This window comes from Pelobates fuscus, chromosome 4 (genome assembly GCF_036172605.1).
Source record: "Pelobates fuscus isolate aPelFus1 chromosome 4, aPelFus1.pri, whole genome shotgun sequence".
In the NCBI taxonomy this organism is placed as follows: domain Eukaryota; kingdom Metazoa; phylum Chordata; class Amphibia; order Anura; family Pelobatidae; genus Pelobates; species Pelobates fuscus.
Genome location: NC_086320.1, coordinates 239,881,859 through 239,905,920, shown reverse-complemented (window position 1 = coordinate 239,905,920; position 24,062 = coordinate 239,881,859). Strand labels below are relative to the sequence as shown.

Sequence of the window (24,062 nt, the reverse complement as noted above, 5' to 3'; positions counted from 1 at the left end):
TAAATGCTAGTAGAGAGACATATACCAGGGAAGCTCTACATCTTCACGCCGGACCACCAAGGAGAGGCATGTCCCCCCTCCTTGGCCTAAAGAAGCAACACAGAGGAAGGCATAAACATTTTTTTTTTAGTATTATAAAAAATGTATATTTCTCTCACAAAGTTAAAGCCAACACACCAACACACAATACAGCCCCTATCCAACACTACACCCCTTACAAATATATATTGTTTTTTCTACACCTAAACCCACTATATCATCTACACACATGCACACTAAATCCCTTACACACAAACACACACACACTACAACATCTATATACAAATGCATTATATCTCCTAGGCACGCACATGCAAACAGTCTCTTCTCTCTCTACAGCCCTCAGATGCATACTACACCACATATACAACACAGATAGACCACTTTATACACCCACACTACACCAGAAACAGCAACCAGTACACATCCACATCCACACAAGCAACCACTGATCACATTCACAATGCCTTTTCTTGCCACTGTGTCACTTTTTTGTCGTCTGGTGTCTCATTTATGACACCAGAGAAAAGTCACCAAAAATTGTGAGGTTTATTACAGTGGAACTTAGTGATACTGACATACTAAATTCACATTATGTTTTATAACTGCAGAGCTCTGTGATACACTACTATGCACATTAAAGCACTTTTTTGCTGTGGAGTTCTGTGATAAACTCGTACATATGGCAAATTACTGTGAGTATTCTTCCTGCGGAGCTCTGAGATACACACATGCACACTTAAAAGCAAGGTAAATGAGGAAACATCAGAGCTCCAGAGCAATTAAGCTCTCAGCATTGTGTGGCATGGATGATTATCAAGAAACTCCAAAGTAATAATCTTTTTATGTAGTAATTCTGTGTGAAAGTGGTACATGCATCCTTTGCTGTGGTGTGTTTGTAAAACTTTGTATGTGTGACCATGTGCCCGTATGTATGTTTGCATTACAATGTTTGTATGACTCTTTGGGGGTTAATTAACAGGGTTATTTACTAAAGTGAGAAGGTCATGATAGATAACTGGAAGCATAAGTCAGCTATACTTTCAGTTTGGCTACTGTGGACTTACATTCAAAATTAACTATGAATTCACATTGAATCCACACTTTAGTAAATAACCCTGTAAGTGTTCTGAAAAGTGAGGATTAAATTATGTCATTAGTTTGATCATCTATGTTACAATGTCGCCTCCCAACCCATGTTTTTCTTATTAAGGGTTGATAAGCATGTAAGGGTTTATAAAAAATACCCCTCTCAGTCTCATTAGAGATATTTTTGCCAGAAGCTCAATGAAAAAAGGTGAAGAGTCAGTGTAGGACCCACCTGAGAGGTTTGCCTTGACGTGGCAGGTTGGCCAAAAACTCTCATGGCCATTGGAGCAACTCAACAACCTCCATTTGTTTAAAGATGCATAGGGATTTGGGAAGAGTCCAGGCAACTTTTTTCTTTGGTTTTTACTGTATGTATTGGGGCTGATGTGTACTGTTGTCGTTGCTGCCGCCCAGGAGTAGTGGGAGTTTAAGCGCAGGACCTGTATTTTTGTATTAGTTTGATAATGTTTATCAAAGTGGTCTAAAAAGTGGCAATCCTGTTCACAGGAATTAAAAATTTGATAAAAGTGTTTGTGTGAGGGGCAAATAAGGCCGCTTAGGAAAAGGGGAAATAAGTCGGTTGAGATGTGCCGGAACCGACGTCGTGGTAGGCCTGTAAATAAAAGAGGGCCCACCCATGTAATGAAAAGTATAAATTAGAGGGAGTGGAGGGTGGGGACATGCGAAACGCTAAAAATACGTACGGGAAGGAGGAAGGTGAGTAGGGGGTTTAAGTAGGGAAACAAGCCCCTCCCACAACTGAAGGCCAAGCCTTTACATTTGTGTGAGGGGCAAATAAGGCCGTATAGGAAAAGGGGAAATAAGTCGGATGTGGTGTGCCGGAACCGACGTCGTGGTAGGCCTGTAAATAAAAGAGGGCAAAAATAGAGGCCTGCCAGAAACTTAAAAACAATCAACAAAACCTTAATTGCCTAGCTGTATGGTAAATGCTGCACAAGTAATTAGGTGCCCCGGCGCTTTATTCGGCACTCTAAATTGGACAAGGGGAAGTAAGGTCTGTTAAACGTGTTGGCCAACTAAGGAAAACTAAGTGTGGGGTAGAGAGGGTAAATTATAGACTGCATGAATAGGTGAGACTTCCTGAGACAATGCTGCGAGATGACATGGTGGCTGTGGGAAATATGTGGGCCCCCAAGAAACTGTGAAAGTAGGTATAGCGACTCGACAACTACCTGACATAGTTACCTAGCTGAAAATAAGACTAGCGTCCCCCGAGTCCGGCCTACCTAACATTTGTTATTAAAAACGGTTGATCCAAAAGAAGGTGAAAAACCCAGTTTGAAGCGCTTTCCAATTTGCAACAAGCTAGGGAAAAATTCCTTCTTGACCCCAGAACGGCAGTCGGATTTATCCTTGGATCAAGCAGTTATTGCCCTACATTGAAGGTTGATGACAGGCATGAAATAGGTCTGATAGTGATATGAAATACTTGGATGTTGATGGGAAATCTGTAAATTGAAAATTCCTGGAACCTGAAACGCCTGAGTATGGTAAAATTCTGGTATGAGGAGATGAAACTGCGTGTGAATGAAATCTGAAACAACATCTGAAGTTGTAGACTGGATAAGTAGAGTGGATGCAAGTAAGAGGTGGCAAAAGAAGTGAAAATCAATCACAGACAACATAATCACCAGAGACAGTAACAGAACATGTGAGAACGGAGCCTCAAGGGGAAGAACGGACCTAACACAAGCACCGTGAGTGCTAGAAAAAAGGAGAGCCAGACGTGAACGATGACGACCCCGAGCTCACGAGGCTGGCAGCCCGCGATCAGGCCCCAAAACGCCGGGAATGGTATCGGCTACAGGAGAGGCCGGAGGCAGAGCCACATCGGAAAGAATAGATGAGGCACAGGACCGAATCGTACGAAAATAAGTGCAGGAAGTCCGGCTTTGGATCTAGCCGAAACGGCAGGTGCCAGATTGCTGTAAACTACCAACCGACATCGCCCCATAGACGACAGCAGCAAAGACAACCGGGGGGGGGGCGAACAACAGAGAAGAGCGAACTCGTGCCCCCCCCGGTGGAAAAATACCATACCCACGCCTAACAGCGGAGACCTGCTAGAAAAAGAGACTAACAACAGGGCCCAAGCGACCCAACGTGCGCATGAGTGTGAAAGTGTGTGAGTGTGCGTGCTGGCATACTAGCTAATGCCAAAAAGGCAAAGCAATTCAAACTAGGTTTGGTGACAGGTGAGGCCCTGCTAGATGCCAAGCGGCGTGAGAGGCTCTATCTATGCGTTGGCATGAGGGGAAAACGTGGCCACTGAAACGTTGTGGCGGGCTGTCGGCCTCTCGGTGACAGTTAAACATAAGATTGAATGGGAGTGACAGGTGAGGCCCTCTCTATGCCACAATGCGAGGCGACTAACTTTGATTTGGCACGAGGGGCGTAGTACCTCCGAGTATGAGGATGGGTGTTGGCCTCGCGGGACCACTAACCTAAGGCGAAGAAGCCAGGGGGAATTACCACTAGTGGACACCTAGGACCCTGACAGCCAGCCACAGCTAACTAAGAGGGGAGGGGAGGTAGCGTGAGAGGATATATTAGATGAACGTGTATCTAAAAACATGAGCGTGAACGAGGAAGTACCGCAGGGCCGACTGTAACTGAAAGCAGAGTAAGCACGTCTGAGTCCAGGCGGACAGGTTGAACGGAGCAAGCCCGGCAATAGGTAATAGAATCAGTGTTGGTGTAAAACCACGGGGCTCACGAGACCCAGTGCGAGTGTGTGTGTGCACGTGTGAGTGAGTGCTGGCATACTAGTAAATGACAAAAGGCGAAACAATTAAAACTAGGTTCGGTGACAGACGAGGCCCTGCTAGATTCCAAGCGGCATGAGAGGCTCTATCTATGCGTTGGCGCGAGGGGATAACATGGCCACTGAACGTTGTGGCAGGGTGTCGGCCTCTCGGTGACAGTTAAACATAAGATAGAATAGGAGTGACAGGTGAGGCCCTCTCTATGCCACAATGCGAGGCGACTAACTATGGTTTGGCCCGAGGGGCGTAATACCTCCGAGTATGAGGATGGGTGTTGGCCTCGCAGGACCACTACCTAAGGCGAAGAAGCCAGGGGGACTTACCACTAGTGGACATCTAGGACCCTGACAGCCAGCAACGGCTAACTAAGAGGGTAGGGTAATGAGTGAGAGAGGGGACGTACAGTGTGAACGAAAAAAGAAAGAGAGGTCGGGGTACAGGGAAGAAAAATGTAGGGCCGAGTGGGCCATCGGAGTCCAGGCTGTATAGAGTATACAAGGAAAATAGGGACACAGGGCTCATAAGGGCCAGAACGTGTGCCTGGTAACAAAACAATCTACTTCAGGAAAATAACGCAGCACTGGTATGGCGGGCCGACGTGGCCTAGCCAAGCAGAGAAACAAAACCCGAAGTTAAACCCGGGTCAGACCCCGTGATGGGACCGAAGATCGCTCGTTAGCAGCAACTACGTAGTTAAAAAATGTTTCAATGTTCGGGGGGGCTACCATTTAATTCCCCTGACCCTGATTTATGAGCCAGCAATTTATTGCAGTCTGAAACTGCAGGGGTACATGATATATTCCCCTAAGGCAGCGAGTGAGATGCACCAGCACTGCTCCATGTTTTATTCATCTTATTCAGTACAAACGGTTTCGGTTTTTCATAAATATTCATTGGGGAATAAAATCTCTCAAAAATGATTAGTAAGATAACACAATAGTAAAATAGCATGACATCATTAGTAAAAGTATTAAAAGTAATATTATGTAGTAGTGTAAATCCCATCACTCTCAGCCCAAACTATTGAAAGGTTTAGTGAGACAATTGGGGGAGATGGATTATCCACTAAAACAGTTAGCAGAAACTAATTTGGAATAATCTGAGATGAGTGCACTCATTTGGACTCCGACCTGTCCAAGATGGCGGACGCTGTGCTCTGCATGGGAGGCCCTTTGACCTCATGTGGTCCAGCTACTCTGACCAACCTAGACAATATATTTGCAGCCTTTTGGGAGCAAGGGTCAAGCTCAACATGAGAATGTCTGTCTCCGCATCAACGAAGCAGGCCAAAGCTTAGTTACCACCTGTGAGAGTCAGGGGTCTCGCGGGTAACAGTGGCCGCAGGATGGAGGTCACCGAAGGTACTCCATGGAGTGGGTGACGTCTAGGCAGGATTCGCAAACGGACAAAGAGAGCCCGTCTTCCATACCGTATGGGGAAGCCATATTACACCAGCAGTCCAATACGTTCGGGAGTTAGCAACGAAAACTACAAGAGAAACGAACAAACACACAAAAGGAGCAAAGGGAGGATAGCCCCAAACTGTGAGGACGCCGTGGGAATTGCGACTGTGGCGTGACGGTAGGGTAATTAACTCACGAATCAGAAGACTTGACTGGACGGACAGCCGACCGGAGCAGAGCCCAGAAAGGACCGTGGACGAGCGAAACCACGGGGGAACAGCAGGCCAGGTAAGGAAAACCCCACAAGGGACCAGGCAAGGAAGGAGATAGCGACCGGAAATAACGACATGCAAAACGCTAAAAATACGTACGGGAAGGAGGAAGGTGAGTAGGGGGTTTAAGTATGGAAACAAGCCCCTCCCACAACTGAAGGCCAAGCCTTTACATTTGTGAAACTTTGGTAAAGTCTCTATGACTAGTCTTTAAGCCAGTATGTGTGTGTGCCTGAGCTCAATATTGATATATATATATATATATATATATATATAAACTTTATATTTAACACCTCAGTTTCCTCATTATTTTGGGGGGGGTTCATGAGAACTTCAGATTTCTCTGCCTACAGGTGTCTGACATTAAAGATAAAAAAAAAACGGGGGGTAGCAATTTTTTTTTCTCGATCAATTAAACTCGATCTTATTTACCAATATGCAGATCCAGAGGGAAGATGCCTTATTATCGTATGTAAAATTAATAAAATTAAATACACATTGGTTAACGTATATCTGGTGATATTTAACTGTGTCCTTTACCCTAACAATGATAAGAAGTTAGCTAAAGATAAGACAATTAATCAAAATCTTATTAAAACGTCCAAATTTCTTATTAGTACCATACATAGATTTGACTATTTTGATTGTTGGAGATCATTAAATCCTGGTATACAAGAATTTACATATTTTTCAAGAGTCCATTGCTCACATTCAAGAATAGATATGATTTGGGGTAATGCCTTGGCTGTTAATAATCTACAAAATAGCAAAATAATTGTAAATACATGGTCAGAGCAGAATATAGATTAATGGTCGATGAAAGACCAATTGTCAATTAATAATAATAATACTTGGAAGATTAATGATTCCATACTATATACTTGGTTCCCCTCTGATGAGCTAGACAGCGAAACGCGCATCAGGGAGACTAGGAGTATTTCACCCTTACTAGCAACGCTATTGTGCTGCTACCAGGCACTTCAGATTTATTTTGGTTGCAAATAATCATCTATTTACTTAGTGATATTAGGCTATTTTAGCTAATAGTTTGTAGTAATTACTAAAAACATCTCCAGTCACCTTGACAAATTATGTGAGTATCTCAGTCGTGATTATTATCATACCGTCTTAATCTAAATTCTGTTAGGGGGTTCTTTTTGCTTATAACTAGTACAGGGTGAGTTTTTGCTGGTGGGGTTAAGTGGTGCCCTCGAAGGCACAATAGGGCGATTTAGCGCACATCTGGTGCTGATTGCCCAGTACCCATCGACCTTCCCTGGTACTCCCCCAATAGGCAAATTATACCATTCTGTATCTATCTGTATACAGTTAATAACCTGTGAACAGCTTTATTGCCTAATCTATGTATCAAAACAAGTTATCTGCAACATTAGTATTTAGCGATCATGTTGCCAACGGCATTTTTGCCAAGTAGCGGATAATATGTGCATACTTATCCTTCAAAATACTTCTTAATCAGGGATAGGATACATATACCTTTATCACACATTTTTGTAAAATTAGCCTGCTAACTGTGCAGCTATATAGATGGTAATTACGAGTAGCAGTTGCAGATTTGACCTCACATTGGGAGATGTAACGATTATCCCACTGATGTTATAGAAACAAAGATATAGTGACACCCAGCAGAAGTATCTAAGCAGGCATTTATTTTCTTGCAATCTGTTGCTAGTATTAAGGGGTTCATTACCCCTAGTATGACATACTTTTATAGACACAGCACCATATTACTATAGATACAGAGGTTTGACACCTCGTTTTCCACTTTACTACCTATTTCGTGTTTTCACGACAGTATATTAAAGGTGCATGTCTATATTGTCTTACAAAGGCTATTTTTAGCCAATATAATTAGATATACTTTATCATATATTATTGTTTGTGTTTTATTGGTATTATATAGTACTATCTGAATGTGTGTGTGTGGCCCATTTTGTTTCTTTTTTTTTTTCCTATTGGACTTTTTTAACTTACTTATTAAATACTAAGTTTTAATACACTTTTTGTTAATGTTTTGTCTCACTAGTTCTAGTTACCTCCTCCATTCCTCTCTGTTTTTCCTACTATATAATTCTAAATATCTAGAGGTACTGAAAAATCTAATCAAATTATTCTTCGAGGAAAACAAGGCCAAAGACACTTCTCCATTTAATAATTGGTGTGCTTTCAAATCTACTATGAGAGGGAATCTGATTATTCTAAACTCATAGTATAAAATAAAATATAACAAGTTAGACTTAGTGTAATTATATACTGAATTAGATAAGGCTATGTCTAAAAATAAAACCTCCCCCTCAAAGGTCAATTCAGACTACCTGAGAAATATTCAAAATCTTATAAGTCAGAAAATCTTAGAAAACAATGTCAAAATAATGGAGAAATTAAAGATGAAATATTACATTAAGGGTAATAGGGCAGATAGGATACTAACTCAGAGATTAAGGGATAAAGTAGAAAATAATAAAATTATGAAAATTAGAAACGACACTGATAGGTTTTATACTCCAAAATCGATAGGCAAGTACTTTAACTCATTTTATAGTCAGTTATATGATCTTCCGCCTTCTAACAGTCAATAAGATAATTATTTGAATCAATTAAAATTTCCGTCAATTTCGGACATTCAAAGAAAACAGCTTAATGATCCAATCTCGTCCCAGGAGGTACTAGAGGTTAATTAATTTTAAAAATAAAAAAAAAACTCCTGGTCCGGATGGTTTTTCAAATCTATTTTATAAATCATTTGCAAAAAATATTGCGTAACATGAGGCAGATACTTTTAATCTTATTGTATTATCAGGTCGCTTTCCTTCTGAAATGCTTAGAGCAAATATTCTACCGATTGGAAAGCAGGACAAAGATCCTACTAGGGTAGAAAATTAAAGACCTATTTAATTGATAACGGGGTCTGTAATGATGTAAAGAGATTGAATAAAATTCTAAACACTATAATTGATCATGATCAAATAGTCTTTGTGCCAGTTAGAATTGCCTCAAATAGCACCAGAAGAATTACTGACATAGTGGACCATGTGAATAGGAAAAAAATGATACTGGTACTTTTAGCAGTAGACGCAGAGAAGGCAGTTGACAGGGTCTGTTGGGAATTCCTAAGTAAGGTATTGATAGGATTCGCAATCCAGGGCTGGATTCATTGAGCAATTATGTCCATGTATTCCAGCCCTACTGCAAGAACTGTTGCCCCAAACATATGCGGGGACTGGTTTAATTTACATAACGGTACAAGACAGGGTTGCTCTCTCTCTCCAATTCTATATATAATAACTATGGACGTACTAGTGATTAAAATCAGAAATAATACCCTTAGAAAAGGGGTCTTGACAAAATATAAAGATTTAAAATTAAATCTATATGCCGATGATTTGATTCTGACCCTAACAGAACCTGTCAATTCCTGTCAAATGGTAAAATTAATGTTAATAAATAGATCGTTATGGACATAACTTTAGATACAGTTAGTAGAGAGTCACTTAAAAAAAAGTAAAATTTTACATGATCTAAAAATAGTCTCCCATACTTGGGCATTATTCTAACAAGAAACCCAGTAGATCTAATGTAGTCTAACTTTTTAAATCTTTAAAGAGTAGCACACAGTTTACTTTAAAAAAGAATGGAAACATATTGAGGTCTCTTGGTGGGGGCGAATAGATATAGTTAATGCTTACCTTTTACCTAAGTGGGCCTACATGTTCAGAATGATACCCTTGACATTATCTAAGGCTTGGCACTGCAGGATATGATTTAAAGTGCATTTGTACATTTTATTTGGAAAGGTAAGAGACCCAGAATCAGTAAAAAATTGATGCAGAAAATGAGTAAGGGAGATATAGGATTCCCAAATATTGAATATACATATTACACCAATATAATATTTCATATTTATATGACTCAAATGGATGACAATAAAGATGAAGGGAGGTACTTTTTGGAGATGGAAAATAGTGGTAGCTTGGAATTAGGTTCTCCTATGTGCTGCCAAGAGAATGATTTCCAACAAAATATAGCTAAAAAATTTTAGCGTGCTCTTAGATTCCATATTTGAATGCTGGAAGAAGGTGAGGAAAAAATGTGGAATGTAATATGAAGTACCATCAAATATTAAACTATCATATTTAGCCTCATATATTATAGATATTCCTTTAAGTAAGGGGATGCAAAATGGTATAGTGAGAGTCGAACAACTTTTTGTGCAAAATAAACTGAAGCCTTTTCTACAAATTCAGCAAGAGTTTAATCTGACTAATATTGAATACTTTACTTATATTAGACTTACATATTTCTTAGTACGTAATATGATCATTTAGCCCGCAGAGGAAGTTAGGAATATTTGTGCATTATTTAAGAACGATAATGTAAAAAAAGTTGCTTCCAAATTTAGGAGTGACTTACTTAAAATAGAGGTTAAAGAGAATAATCTAGCATTGGAGAAATGGAAAAAAAGATCTTGTTGTAGCTCTATCAAGAGATGAATGGAGCTCAGTTCTATCTAAAGCATATAAATATATGCACTGCTTAAATTTCTTTGAGGTATTATTTAAGGTAATGTATAGATGGTATTTAGTACCTTCTAGGTTGGCCAAGATGTATAACCATTGTTTTCCGATTTGTTGGAGATGTAATAAGTGCCCTGGTTCTTTTCTCCATATTTGGTGGGACTGTGAAGTTGTAAAAGATTTATGGGGGGAGGCCTTCTATAGACTAAGAACCCTGCTTAGTAAGATCATACCAATAGACCCAGAGAATGCCATACTACATATGAATATATGAAGTGTAAATGCTAATGAGTTATTGAGATATATATATATATATATATATATATATATATATATACACACTATATGATTGCAGTCAAAATAATTATAGCAAGAAACTGGAAGTCTCCATCCCTATTTAAATTGGAATCATTCAACAACCAAGTCCAATTCCAATTAAAAATGGAAGCTTCACTTTATAGAGCACAAGGATTAGATCCACGGGATCAATGCAATTGTGAACTATGGAATAAACTATGCGATATGGGTAATACCTGTGTGTCTCAGTCTAGGCAAAACCAAGGACCAAGGCGATGTGTATATTTGTCCATTTGTAATAGTAATGTATCGGGTTAAATATGTCTTAATGTGAGTATTGTTGTTATATGTGGATATGTCTAGATAATAAGGAAGAAATAGCTGGTACTGCTTTTTATTCTTTCTGTTTTTTGTACTAAGGAAACGAGAATAAAGATACTTGAAAAAAAATGTAGTTACTTCACATAATTCTGGCAAATATACATATATGGTAAAGAGGTGATGGCCACCTTTGATCTATCATCATCTAAATACCCACAAATACATACATGTCCCAGTGCTAAAAGACAACTATTTAGTACATTTGTCAGTTTTTTAGGGCAATACACTGTCTTTCTACAAAATGTGCCTGATATGTAGCATTGAGCAATTAGAAAGTTGTTCACTATATTTGTATATTGGCACGTTTTTTTAATGAAGTACATTGCCAGCACATTAATGCAAGTGAATAACCAATATCAGAAAGTTAATACACAGGAATATAAAAAGTCCTTCACTTTTTTTTTTGTGCATGTTAATTAACCTATTTTTCATACAGCAAATTCCATTTAATATTATAGGCTGAAACTACCTCCCCCTGACCCAGTTATAGTGAGCTGCAAAGTTATACCATCTAAATGGAGTGCAGCTTAGGTTAAAAAATAAATAATGTATCAGCATAGCAAAATGGTAATCGTTGTGAAAACGTAATAAGGCAAGAACTTTGATATTTTATTTCCTTCTGTGGGTGTTTTCTAATCTTATAGTTATTACTATAGATACAGATCGTAACGGCATCAATCATAAACAAACAATACGTTATGAATGATTAATATATGATACCATAAATGTTATCTAGAAATTAAGGCTAAAAATGTTTTGGTTGGGAAAGATTAGAAACATTGATTAAGAGCTTACATTTTGAATGGATTTCATGTTACGGTTTTCTTTAGTGATGAAATTGATATCACACATCGTAAAACACTTCTAAGCAGTACAGTGAGAAGATATGGAACATTCAGAAGCAAAACAAACACGAACTATGTATTCATATGGCCAATTAAATAATTTAGTTAAAGTAATAAACCCACTACTTTGCAAAATGCAAACAAAGATCATTTCAGAATTGCCATGTATTGCTAAATATTTCACGCTTAGGTAATACAATTGTCTGTCTGCATTCACAATATCAGGTTTATATCATCATATAAAATTCTAAGATCAAAGTGAGAACTAAAGGTTTCAGTTAAAAACTCAAGACTGAAATAAGTTAAAGAAATCATCCCCATGTTTTAAATATAAGAAAAAATATCGACTTACCAATTTTAGCCAAACTGGCCACGAGTATCCACAGGGCAATTATATAAGGATCCTGTACGTGGTGCCATTTAAAGGTCACAATCTGAAGTTCAGTCGGTGCCTCTCCGTGGCCACCACCATGGCCACCTTCAACATCACTGCTTGCATCAGTTTTAGTAATCGATTCTGCCATAACTTGATGGAAAATAAATCCCACCAGAACTAATGCCACACGAGCACAATATTGGAATGTCCGCACAGTCATGTTTTTTGTGTCTGATACCTTAACTTAACCCCTAGCTATAACTGTCACTCCTATGACTAATCAATCAACTCCGGCTAGAATGGAGATTATCGATTATTTGTGCATAGCTTCGTTTACTGCCTTGTCTTTCTATGTAGTCAGTGTTTGTGCTGCTCCGGGATGTCAGGTTGCCTTCTTCTATCTTTTTCTCAAGTAACAGCCAAGTGCAGTTATACAGGAAGCTCATCTGAATACACCTGAAGGAGGATGCTCACAGCGATACTGGCATTTCTCTCCTGCTGCAGCTTTTATCAGTGAGTGAGGGAGGGGTTATGCTATAAAGCACCTTCCTGGTCCTTTAATCTGTCCAGGTAGAAACCCACTCAGCGTGGTGTCACCTCTCTGTTCACACTTAGAGACAATATATGAGCAGGTACTCACCTACCTCCTACCTATTTACACACACACACATTATCCGCTCACCCATTCTTTTACAATCCTTTGGTTATTGCCCATTCTTTCGATAGTTTACTCACTCAGACACTTACCCACCGGACTAATTTAGCTATGCACGCATCCGTTTACTGACACACTCATTCGCTCACTTACCCATGCACTAACCCATTCACTGACTCGTTCAAGTCACACACTAACTTACCCCATATTCCTTTACTCAGTCGCAGAGTATTCACTAATCCATTCACTGACTCAATTATTCACTCACTAACTCACTTGCTCATTCATTCATTCATTTATTCCACACTTATACACATTTCGACCCATTATAAGCACATGCTTACTGTACTCGCACTCACAAAATCATCAATTTATGCATTTTGCTCTTGAAGTATACCATGACCAAAGCTAGTGTATTTTGTTCCCGGCTAGTAGTGCCTTTACTAAGGATTTATAGAACCCCCCCTGCCAGCAGTGAAACCAACGTCTTTCCCCAGCCTGTGTAAGAAAGGAACTCCTGATTCCTCCACGTTTTGTTCCAAACACACACAGAGTTTGGCAGTTGCGATAAGATTTTGTTAATCTAGAAGTGAGAAAGTTTTATACAGTGAAATTGGAGAAACAAATACGGGATAAACTGCATTTGGCACAATGGACTTCCCAGACGTGCCCTATGCAAAGGACAAATGTGATATTTTAATCTTTTTTTGTATTTATCTGTAAACACAGCGGCGATTTCCTTGAGCTGTATTCCACACTGGGCAGGTTTAATGACTAAACTCCCAGTTATAGTCAATTCACATCCACATGACATAATATATGCTACAGGTGCTAAACTATATCTATTTTTGCCTACATTTTCCCATTCTGATTTTATTTCGCTACATTTGATTGTTTAGTGAATAAATCTTTAGGGCGACACCGTACTGCTAACTCCTTGTCATTGTATTATGCTTCCTGTAGTACTCACTGGAGGTGACACTTCTATACATTCTTTTTGGATCCCCTCAGCAGACTCAAAAAGTGATTGCTAAACCAACTGGTGTGGCAAAGGTTTTACCATCATGTGATATTTCTTTTAACGATTGTGTGGGTCAAAGGTAATGTCAGGTGCTATTCCGTGGCAAAGTGTTAAATAAGAAATTATCACCAGGGAAACCAACAGACTGTCTCAAGATTTAGCATTTTTGCTACAGTATAGCTAGTCGCAATTCATTGCATCTATGTTTGCAGGAATAAAACAGCACCTCAAAGTGAGGCTGTAAGTGTTCTGCTTAGCCAGATGTGCAACTAGCCACCTTAAAGTAGCCCAATTTTCCTCAAACTACACACAAATTATTTTTTCAGAATCCCTTATGTTTAATACAATGCCTGATGCAAATGCTTAATGCATATACATTCTTTTTTGTATTTTATTATAACATATTAAGTGAACAAAACAACATGTAATGCAAAGGAATAATAAAATAATAGATCACAAATCCCGTTTGACTAGAATAAAAATAAAACCACAAGTACTTAAAAAACTTAAGTGTGGAAATAAGTGAACCTCAGTTTTTAATCTTTCAAGGTTCTTTTCTTTTATGGATTGTACCGGAGGGTTAGAGGAAGGCAAATGTGTTTCTTAAATTCCTAAAGGGTTCAAAATCTTTGCTTGAAAATTATAGAACAGTGAACATAACTTCTGTGCCTTATAAAGTGTTTTAAGAGTTATTAAGGGATAATGTTCTGGATTTCATTGAGAAGTACAATGCTAATAGTAAAAATCTGCATGGTTTCATGAAACATAGGTCATGTCAAACTAACATAATGGCATTCTATAAAGAAGCAAGAAGAAGTATAGATCAGGGTGTTGCAGTCAATGTGACCTACTTGCTTTTGCCATGGCGTTTGATATGGTTGCAAACAATTGGTTAGTATTCAAACTAAAATAAATTGGTCTAGATCAAGCATGTCAAACTCAAAAGCTAACACGGGCCCAATAAACAAGGTTTAAGTTCATGTGGGCGGCAAAAAAACAAAAACTTCATAGAAACGTAGGTTTATTTGGAAAAGTACAGTATAAAAAAAGTTGCCTAGCTGACACTGGACGTCATCACGCTCGTAGGACTTCAAAGTAAACAAAAGATGGAATTTATTTTAAGGAGACGTGCATTTGCATATACCAATGTTTCAGTCCTTGGCATAATAAGAAAAGTTTGGTAATGGTGAATGTATGCTGTTGCACAGCTGTAAAAAACAAATTACGTTATCTTGTTTATTTTGCAATCCTGTGAGTGTGTTCTTCACTTTGGCTGAGATCATTAAACTTGAAAGCATTGGGAGGCTATTGTGCATGTGTGGCAAAAAGCTGCATTGCTAATCATCTCCATGGGGAGCGTTCAGCGATCCATGCAGACCCAATCTAATACACTGCCCCTCCCCCCATTCTAATACACTGTCTACAAATCCAATACACTGCCCCCCCTCCCTCCACTCTAATACACTGCCCCCAAATCCAATACATTGCCCCCTCCCTCCACTTTAATACACGGCCCCCTCCACCCAATCTAATACACTGCCCCTTAAACTAATACACTGCCTCTCCTCCCTCCACTCTAATTGAATACACTGCCCCTCCTCCCACCACTCTATTTTAATACACTGCCTTTCCCCAATTCAATACACTGCCTCCATCCCTCCCTAATTTATTACACTGCCCTCTCCCCAAGTTAACACACTGCCCCACGTTTCACTACTCTAATGCACTGCCCCCCCTCCCACCACTCTAATACACTGCCCTCCTCCCTCCCCACAAAATTAATACACTGCCTTCCCCCATCCTACTCTAAAACACTGCCTCCCCCTCCCACCACTCTATATAGTCATTGATATGCTTGGTCTAGAGTTGAACATTCTTGTTCTTGGGTAGAACATTAGCTTAAGGATAGAGTACAAAGAGTTATCATTAATGGTAAATTTTCAAACTGGACAAAAGTGGTGTCCCTCATGGTTATGTTCTGGGACCGCTTCTATTTACCATATATATGAATGATCTTGAAATAGGCATTGAATGTCATGTTTCAGTGCAGATAACACAAAACACTGTAAAGTAATGCAATGTGAGCAGGATATTACTTTGCTGACAAGGGATTTAGATAGATTAAAGGACCACTATAGGCACCCAGACCACTTCAGCTTAAAGGGACACTATAGTCACCTGAACAACTCCAGCTCAATGAAGAAGTTTTCGTGTATAGAACATGACCCTGCAGCCTCACTGCTCAATCATCTGCCACCTAGGAGTTAACCTTTGTTTCTGAACCCTAGTCACACCTCCCTGCATGTGACTTGCACAGCCTTCCATAAACACTTCCTGTAAAGAGAGCCCTATTTAAGCTTTCTTTATTGCAAGTTCTGTTTAACCCCTTCGCGACCGAGGACGGAGATTTTCCGTCAAGCTTGTCCGTACGTTAAGGACCGATGACGGAAAATCTCCGTCATTTACTAACGTTAACGCCAGATCGCCGCGATCGCGGCGATCGTGGGGTTAACGCTGTTGCTGGGTGCCTCGATGTCAGAGGCAGACCAGCAACCGCCAATAGAGCTGTCCCAGCACATGTGATCGCTGTGACAGCCAGTCACAGCGATCACAGTGCTGCTGGGATTCCTGATCCTCCTCCCTCCACCTCTGTGTGGTTTGAGAAGTGGAGAGAGACGGATCGGTGCTGAAACATTGTGTGCTAATTGAAGATTATGCTAGCGCTAGTGTACCTATAATCTTAATTTTAGTAATGACAGGAGGCGAGTATTTTGCATTAACTCTCTTTACTAACTCCACATAGCAGTAAAGAAAAGGAGTGAAAACATTAACCAATCAAAAAATAGTAGGAGGTATAGTATTCACAGTGATGAGGCTCCTCCCCCTCTTTCCAAGCGACATCAAAGACATATAAAATATTAAAAGAAACGGAAAAAAGTCTTGAAACATGCACCAACGGATGATTTTCCAAAGTGTGAAGTCCTAGCAGTTAGAGGATGGTCCAGACGTGCACCAACGGGTGACTTTCCCAAATGCGAAGTCCTGGCAGTTGAAGGGAGGCCCAAACATGTCCATCCTGAACGTAAGCTGTAACGTCTTGAAGTTATGCTGGAAAAGAGCGTGAAAAGGGTTAGGAACCGGTCTGGTAACTGGTTGCAGTGATGTAATAAACCCAACACAGATTCCACTAAAAAATGTTTAAAATTAGTCTAAGTAATACGATGATTAGGAAACACAAGCTGTATCTAAACAAAGTATAAATTCGATTAAAATAAGCTGAGTAAGAAGACAGAGCAAAGGAAGGAATATACAGACTATAGGTATACTTACATGAGATCTCATCCTTCTGAGTATAGGTATACTTACATAGAATCTCCTTCCTCAAGGGTGTGGAGGGTGGGAAAATACTCGCCTCCTGTCATTACTAAAATTAAGATTATAGGTACACTAGCGCTAGCATAATCTTCAATTTTACCACATGACAGGAGGCTTCATATTTTGCATTTTTAACGCTGAAACAGGAGAGACGTGGTTGCCCCCGGGTTCGGGCGGAAATAGAAGGTCCGAAAAGTAGATTCTCGTGACCAATCTGCGGCTCGTAGGATGTCTGCCAGGGATGCGCCTGCGGTGAAGGCTGATGAGGCCGCCGCACCCCGGACGGAGTGGGCTCCGAAGGTCTCCTCTATGCCCGCCAGAGATAGAATCCATCTTACCCACCTGGCCAAGGTGGTGGTAGAGACTGGTACGTGAGGTCTAACGTAGGATACCAAGAGTTGGCCCGAAGGTGAGACCCGCAATCGGGATGTGACTTCCACGTATCGATGCAGGGTGGACACCACGCAGAGAAGCGGCTCTGTAGGGAAAAAAGGGTAGAAGACCGATGTGGAATCGGATTTCGTACGGCGTGAAATTTGGAAGGTAACTCCCTCTGGGGAGACCGAAAAGGCATCGATGTCGAATGCTCGTACGTCCGAGACTCTGCGGAATGAGACCAAACAAAGTAGAAGTGTCAGTTTAGCTGATAGCTGTCGGAGCGAAAGTCTGTTGTTGTCCGGCCAGTCCCTAATGAATTGTAGAACAATCTCGACGTCCCATAGTCGGGAGTATTTAGGTTTTGGAGGCCTCTGTAGTCTGATGCCTCTGAGAAGACGGCATACCAGTGGGTCTTTTCCAACGGGGATCCCCTGGGTCGGAACGTGGGCTGCCGAAATAGCGGATCGTATGACGTTGAGGGATCGATAAGATCGGCCCGTGGAGAAGAGGTGCGAGAGGAAATTCAAAATGGCTGTTATAGGTGCCGTAAAGGGATCGAAATTCCGTTCACTGCACCAAGTAGACCAGGAGTTCCATGCTGATAGGTAACATCGTCTGGTTCCTGGTGCCCATGAGTCCCAGAGGAGGTCTCGAGACGTTTGCGATAAGTCTTCGGTTTGCCAGGCTCCCCTGAAAGTGTCCAAGCCATCAGCGTGAGGCGGCCTTCCAGGATGAGCGGGTGTTGGTTCCCTTTGGGATCCGTAAGGAGTGTCGGGTAGGACGGTATGAGGAGAGGATCCATGTAGGCTGCTGCCAGAAGATCCGGGAACCATGGTTGGCCCGGCCATAGGGGTGAGATGAGGATCAGGGACCCGCGCTGGGTCTTCAGGTATTGCATCGTCCTCGCCACCATGGCGAATGGGGGAAAGGCATACGCCCCCGTGGGTGGCCAGGGTTGTAGAAACGCATCTACTGCCTTGCTCCCTGGATCTGGGAGCCAGCTGAAGTACTCGTCTGTCTGCCTGTTGTTGCGTGAAGCAAAGAGGTCTAGGTGGAGGGGACCCCTCCTGGCCGAAAGACGTTGGAAGATCGCTGGGTCCAGTCTCCAGTCGCTGTTGTCCCGCCAGTGGCGTGAGAACCAGTCCGCTGTCAGGTTCGTGTCTCCCGGGAGGTATTCTGCCACTAGGGAAATTCTCCGGGGCAGGCAAAATTCGAAGATGTCCTTCGTGATGTTTGATAGGAGCCTGGATCGTGCTCCTCCCAGGCGATTGATGTAGCGGACCGCTGAGACGTTGTCCATCCTGAGGAGGATGCAGCAGTCCGTGCGGTCTTTTGCCAAGCTGCGGATCGCAAACGACCCGGCCAGGAGTTCTAAGCAGTTTATGTGGAGGTTGGTTTCTCGTGAAGTCCAAGTGCCTCCTGTCGATCCGCCCTCGCCTGTGGCGCCCCAGCCCCAAAGGCTGGCGTCTGATTCCAGAATGATGTCGGGAGAACTCCCGAAGATGGCTCGGCCGTTCCAAGCCTCCATGCTGTCCAACCACCATCCGAGTTCTTCCTTGATTTCTTCCGTTACCGGAATGTTCTGGTCGTAGGAAGGGTTCTGGCGAAGAAAGGAGGCCTTGAGATGTTGCATCGCCCTGTAGTGTAGTGGGCCTGGGAAGATCGCCTGAATCGAAGCGGACAGTAGGCCCACTATCCGAGCTAGGGTGCGGAGGGGAATGGTGTGGCAGCGGATGACCCTGCGTAGTTCCTTCTTGATGGCTGTGATCTTCGAGCCTGGGAGTCGTAGGGTGCTGGTCCTGGAGTCTATCTCGAAGCCCAGGAATTGAATCGTCTGAGTTGGGGACAGTTCCGATTTTTGGTAATTTACCACGAAGCCTAGGGACGTCAGGAGTTGAATGGTATATCGTGTGTGTTGCCTTAGACTGTACCTGTCTGAGGAGAACAGTAGCAGGTCGTCCAGGTATATAATGCACCGAATTCCTTGCGTTCGTAGTCGTGATACAACTGGTTTGAGAAGCTTTGTGAAGCACCACGGTGCTGAGCTGAGGCCGAAAGGGAGGCATGTGAACTGCCAGGGTTGGTTTTGCCATAGGAATCTGAGGAATCGACGGCAAGATGTGTGGACGGGAACCGACAGGTAGGCGTCCTTGAGATCTAGCCTCGTAAACCAGTCCCTGTCTTGTAGAAGATCTCTCAGAAGATGGATGCCCTCCATCTTGAAGTGCCTGTACATCACGAAAGCGTTGAGTCCTTTCAAATTTATAACCGGACGGAACTCCCCAGATTTTTTCTTCACTAGGAAGATGTTGCTGAAGAAACCCTGTCCGTCGTGAGCCGGTTCTATCGCCCCTTTCGTTTGGAGTTCTCGTAGTTCGTCGTCGATCAGACGGCGGTCCTCCTGGGAGCATTGAATGGGGTGTGGAGGAGTGAGTTGGTAGGGGGGTTCTACGAAGTCGATGACGTAGCCCCGAACCGTCTGGAGGATCCATGCGTCTGTGGAGATGGTTATCCATTCCTGAAAAGACAGAGCAATACGGCCTGCAGTATAAGGGGAAAGTGAAACGAGAGGCATGATGTTGCTTACCTGTGGGGAAGCGTGCTCTGCCACGGCTACGAGGTCCTCTGCCTCGGTCTGCTCCTCGGGTATAGGAGAATGGAGGTCTGGAGCCCACTTCTGGGTAGAAGGGCTGTGGTCTGTATGACCGGGGGCCAGAAGGCCAGAATCGGCTGGCTGCGCGGCCCCTGTAGCGGCCAGCCCGTCCAAAAACACCCCGACTGGGGTAACCTCTGAAGACTCGCTTCATGGATGTCTGAGCCTTATTCAGGGACGTAAAAATATTAACATGTTTGTTCAGCTCTTTTAAGAAGGGTTCCCCGAATAGTTTGCCCTGTGCCAACGGTCCCAGTTCTTTGGTGCCCAATTCCACCAGTTTTCCGTCAATACGGAGTAAAGCTGCCTTGCGCCTCTCAGAGGAGAGTGCTACGTTGGTATTGCCAACAAAACAGAAGCACCTTTGTGCCCATTCTCTGATGTCATGTGCCCATTCTTTGACCATGCTAGAGTCAAATTGATCGGCCCTAGTGAAAGCATCATCTGCTAGGTAAAGTATGCGGGAGAGCGGGCCGATGGCGTCCAGCAGTTTGTCTTGGACCCCGTGGAATCCCTTCTCCACGCCCCGTCGGGGGTCACGGCCACCTCGGGACATAAAGGTGTTCATCACCTGGTCAAACTCCGGGGTTTGAGTGACCTGGTCGGGAAGTGAGGGACGTGGGCATTCCGAGCGTAGACGGTTGCGCACCGTTTTATCCAGAGGTTTGCGAAGCCAGCGGTGCATAAATTGGGAGAGGTGGTCGGGGGGTGTCCAGTCCCCGGAGCGTGGGTGGCGGATATTGCGAGGGTCAAACAGACGTTGCCCTGTGGGGTCTAGGATGGCCTCGTCTTCCTGGGTAGGTGCGAGGTCGTCTGGTAGCTGACTGTGATCCATGAAGGTGCCTCGTAGGAGGCCCGTATGGGAGCCGGAGTCCGAGTCCCAATTATCATCTTGCGGATCCGAGTCCGCGGCCTGCCACTCGTCCAGTACGGCCATAGAATGTGTGTGTTCTTCCCCCTCATCCGAGGAGTAGTGGGCAGGTGTGGGTGGGGCTGGTCTATGGCGTTTGGGTGCTTTACCCTTGGCTGGTGTATCGCCCGCTTTCTCACCTTTCCAGTGACGTTTGGCGGGGCGTGGGTCCGCCAGTACGTGTGACTCTGAGGCCTCAGAGTCCTCGTCTTGAGGTAGTGTGAGCGTGGCCTTTTTGGGCTTGTCGGTAGATGCCGACATGACTCTGGACAGCGCTTTCTCCATAGAGGCGGAGATGGCTTCTGCAATCATGGACTGGAAGTCCGCAGGGGTTTGGGATGTTTCCATAGTGGTTATGGTGTTGGCACAGGGTAGATGGGCTAGGGGTCAGTTGATATAATATAATATGCACTCAAAGTATAATAAACTCGGTAATAACACCCCAGCAGGGTGTGATGTAGTGTAGGTACAAGTAAAGGTACCCGAAACCCCAGCAGGGTAAATTGGGTTTTTCTTGCTGGGCCGCACCCAGAAATATATGTATGATAACTGAGAGGATGGCACGAAATCCACCTTAATATGACCTTAATATGGGGTTGGGATGCCCCAGTAACATATACATATATGTAGGTGGCACGAAATCCACCTGAAGGCAGCAGTGCATTAAGGGCTTCACCCCGTTGTAATAGAAGGTGGCACAAACTCCACCGGTCAGTGAGTAGGAATAGGAATAATAACAGTGGACTCACCACTGAGGAAGGGCCAGCAGCCTCTTTATCCTACCGGAAAAATTCTGTGACCCCTGCCTAGTAACAAAAGGAGCAGCCGAGAAAGGATATGGACTATCGGATGAGCTCTGCAGGCCGACACTGCGGAGATCGTGGGACTCCCAAAATGGCGGCCGTGAATCTCGCGAGACGCGAGATCCAAGATGGCCGCCGGAAAAACCGGGAAAAAAGTTTCTCGGTGTGTCGGCGAACAGAAAGCGGCTGGTGAGCCGCGAGGGAGTGCTAGGGGCAGGGTGAGCGTTACCCTGAGGGGAAGCAAGCTGGGAAGCCAGCGAAACGAAGGGGAATGAAAACGGAGGTATCCTGAGGGGAAAAGTTTACCATAAAACACATATACAGAAAAACATAATAAACGTAAATAAACGTAAAATAAAAGGGGGGAACCCCCCAGGATAGAAAGGGAGAAGATTCCCAGAAGAAACAGAATAAGGAAATCGAATATTAGCATACAACATAGAAAATACAATCTATATAAAGGGAAGAGCCTGAAACTCTGACCTGTCTGCTGATGGAGCAGTAAAGAAAGAGGGGGAGGAGCCTCATCACTGTGAATACTATACCTCCTACTATTTTTTGATTGGTTAATGTTTTCACTCCTTTTCTTTACTGCTATGTGGAGTTAGTAAAGAGAGTTAATGCAAAATATGAAGCCTCCTGTCATGTGGTAAAATTTAGTTTAAAGAGTATCTGTGTTTTAAAAGTAATTGTATAACTTTTAAAACAGTTTTTTGTAAATCTTTCTTTTATTATGGCATATGCGTCATGGGGTACAGAAGAGAAAGAGGAGGCATTGTGGGATAACATGGGTTAATGAGAACAAGATGGTGTGCAATGCACCTCAAAGAAAGATTGCCATGGTTTTTTTTTTTTTTTTTGTGGAACAATCATGTAAACAGAGTGGTACAAGCTTGGTTGAGAAACAAAAGTAATAAAGTTAGGCTTCATATACAGGTCTGGTGGTCGTAGCTAGACAGGATATTTTTTTGTTTTATAACGACATAGGAACAACATAGTAATACAGGCCTGGTAGTATTTGTGAGTCATATGAACACACAGAGGGTTATTAAGGCTCAACTGAGCTGGTATCGTGGGCAGAGTCGTCCATGCTAAAACATTCTGTTTGAGAGTGACCCTAATTGCAACTACTGGGCAGTTTTAGCTCTCAGGGTTGGGTACACTAAATACTATCGTGATCCGGCATAAACTTTTAACCCATTCAGCACTATTGTGTCAGGAAGGTTAAACACGAGTTACAGTCAGCAGCTTAGCGTTTGTTATGAGTCAGTAGCGGAGTTGCCGTATTTAGGGGGTAACAGGGGTATCTTAATCGATCAATACACAGGTTATTAGTGTGTAACTAGATAGGGGGTACAAAGGCTACCCTAACTGCAGGCAAATGACGGTTTCCATTAGTATCATTATAACAGGCTAGACAAGCTATTCAAGCTAAACAATAAAGGCATGTTGGACTGAGGTGGATGTGACCCTGTCGGGATAACAATCTTGCTACCTCTAGCCGGATCCGTATCAGTATTTCTATAACTTCATATGCGTCTCTAGATTATACGTTAAACATGCATAGAACAGGTTAGTCAAAATGCTGGGCCAAACAGTACAGTATCGTAATTGCTTTATAGCTAGCAAAACCAAGGTAAGGGATTAAACTGAAGCAGATAAAAACGTTAGTGACTCTAGACGGCCATACAATTACAGCAGTGAGAAAGCACCCAAAGTCTGTTCGATGTCTAGACTGGTGGCTGAGGTGCGGGTTGTTGAGACAGTTCACCCGATGCCTTTGGGATGTTTCTGGAGGCAGACCACCCCGTGGTCCGGCGCGGTGCTCTCAGCATCGTTTCTGCCCGGGTTTTCCCGATTCCCTGCTCTCCGCTCGGTCCGACCGGGCGCTTGGTGTCTGGGGACCTTGTGTCTTCAGCCCGAGGCCTTAGTAGGGGTTCTTGCCACAAGTCCATTGGCCCCATCAACAGGGTCGTGGGCCTGAGGGTTTGCCGGTGCTCGGCTGTCCCCTCGGGTGTATGGGTGGTGTGGGAGGGTTACCTCTTGACGAACCCCCAGCTCGGAAGAAGAGCGTGTGGCCCCTTTGGTGGCTGGGTGCGTTTGGCGGTTAGTCCGGGGTGTATTCAGGAGCTTGCTTGGGTTGGGTCCTACCTCCACCTCGTGTTTGCCGACATGGTTCGGGAAGGCCTCGCCTAGGCTGTGTTTCCGTTGAGAGGCCGCCTTTGCCTTCCGTGGAGGGATCAC

At 43.1% G+C, this 24,062-nt stretch overlaps 1 protein-coding gene across 3 annotated transcripts in view; it reads right to left on the bottom strand.

Annotated features, from left to right (window-relative positions):
• SLC9A3 (solute carrier family 9 member A3) overlaps window positions 1-24,062 on the bottom strand; it is a 238,875-nt gene that overhangs the window by 88,831 nt on the left and 125,982 nt on the right. For 2 of the 3 annotated variants that reach the window (XM_063450616.1, XM_063450617.1), the window contains exon 1: window positions 12,000-12,486. The exons of the other annotated variant lie outside the window; for it this stretch is intronic. In XM_063450616.1, the coding sequence (XP_063306686.1) occupies window positions 12,000-12,243 (244 nt within the window). In that variant the 5' untranslated portion in view covers window positions 12,244-12,486. Of the gene's footprint in view, window positions 1-11,999; window positions 12,487-24,062 lie in introns of those variants that run through there. 3 annotated transcript variants of the gene reach the window in all.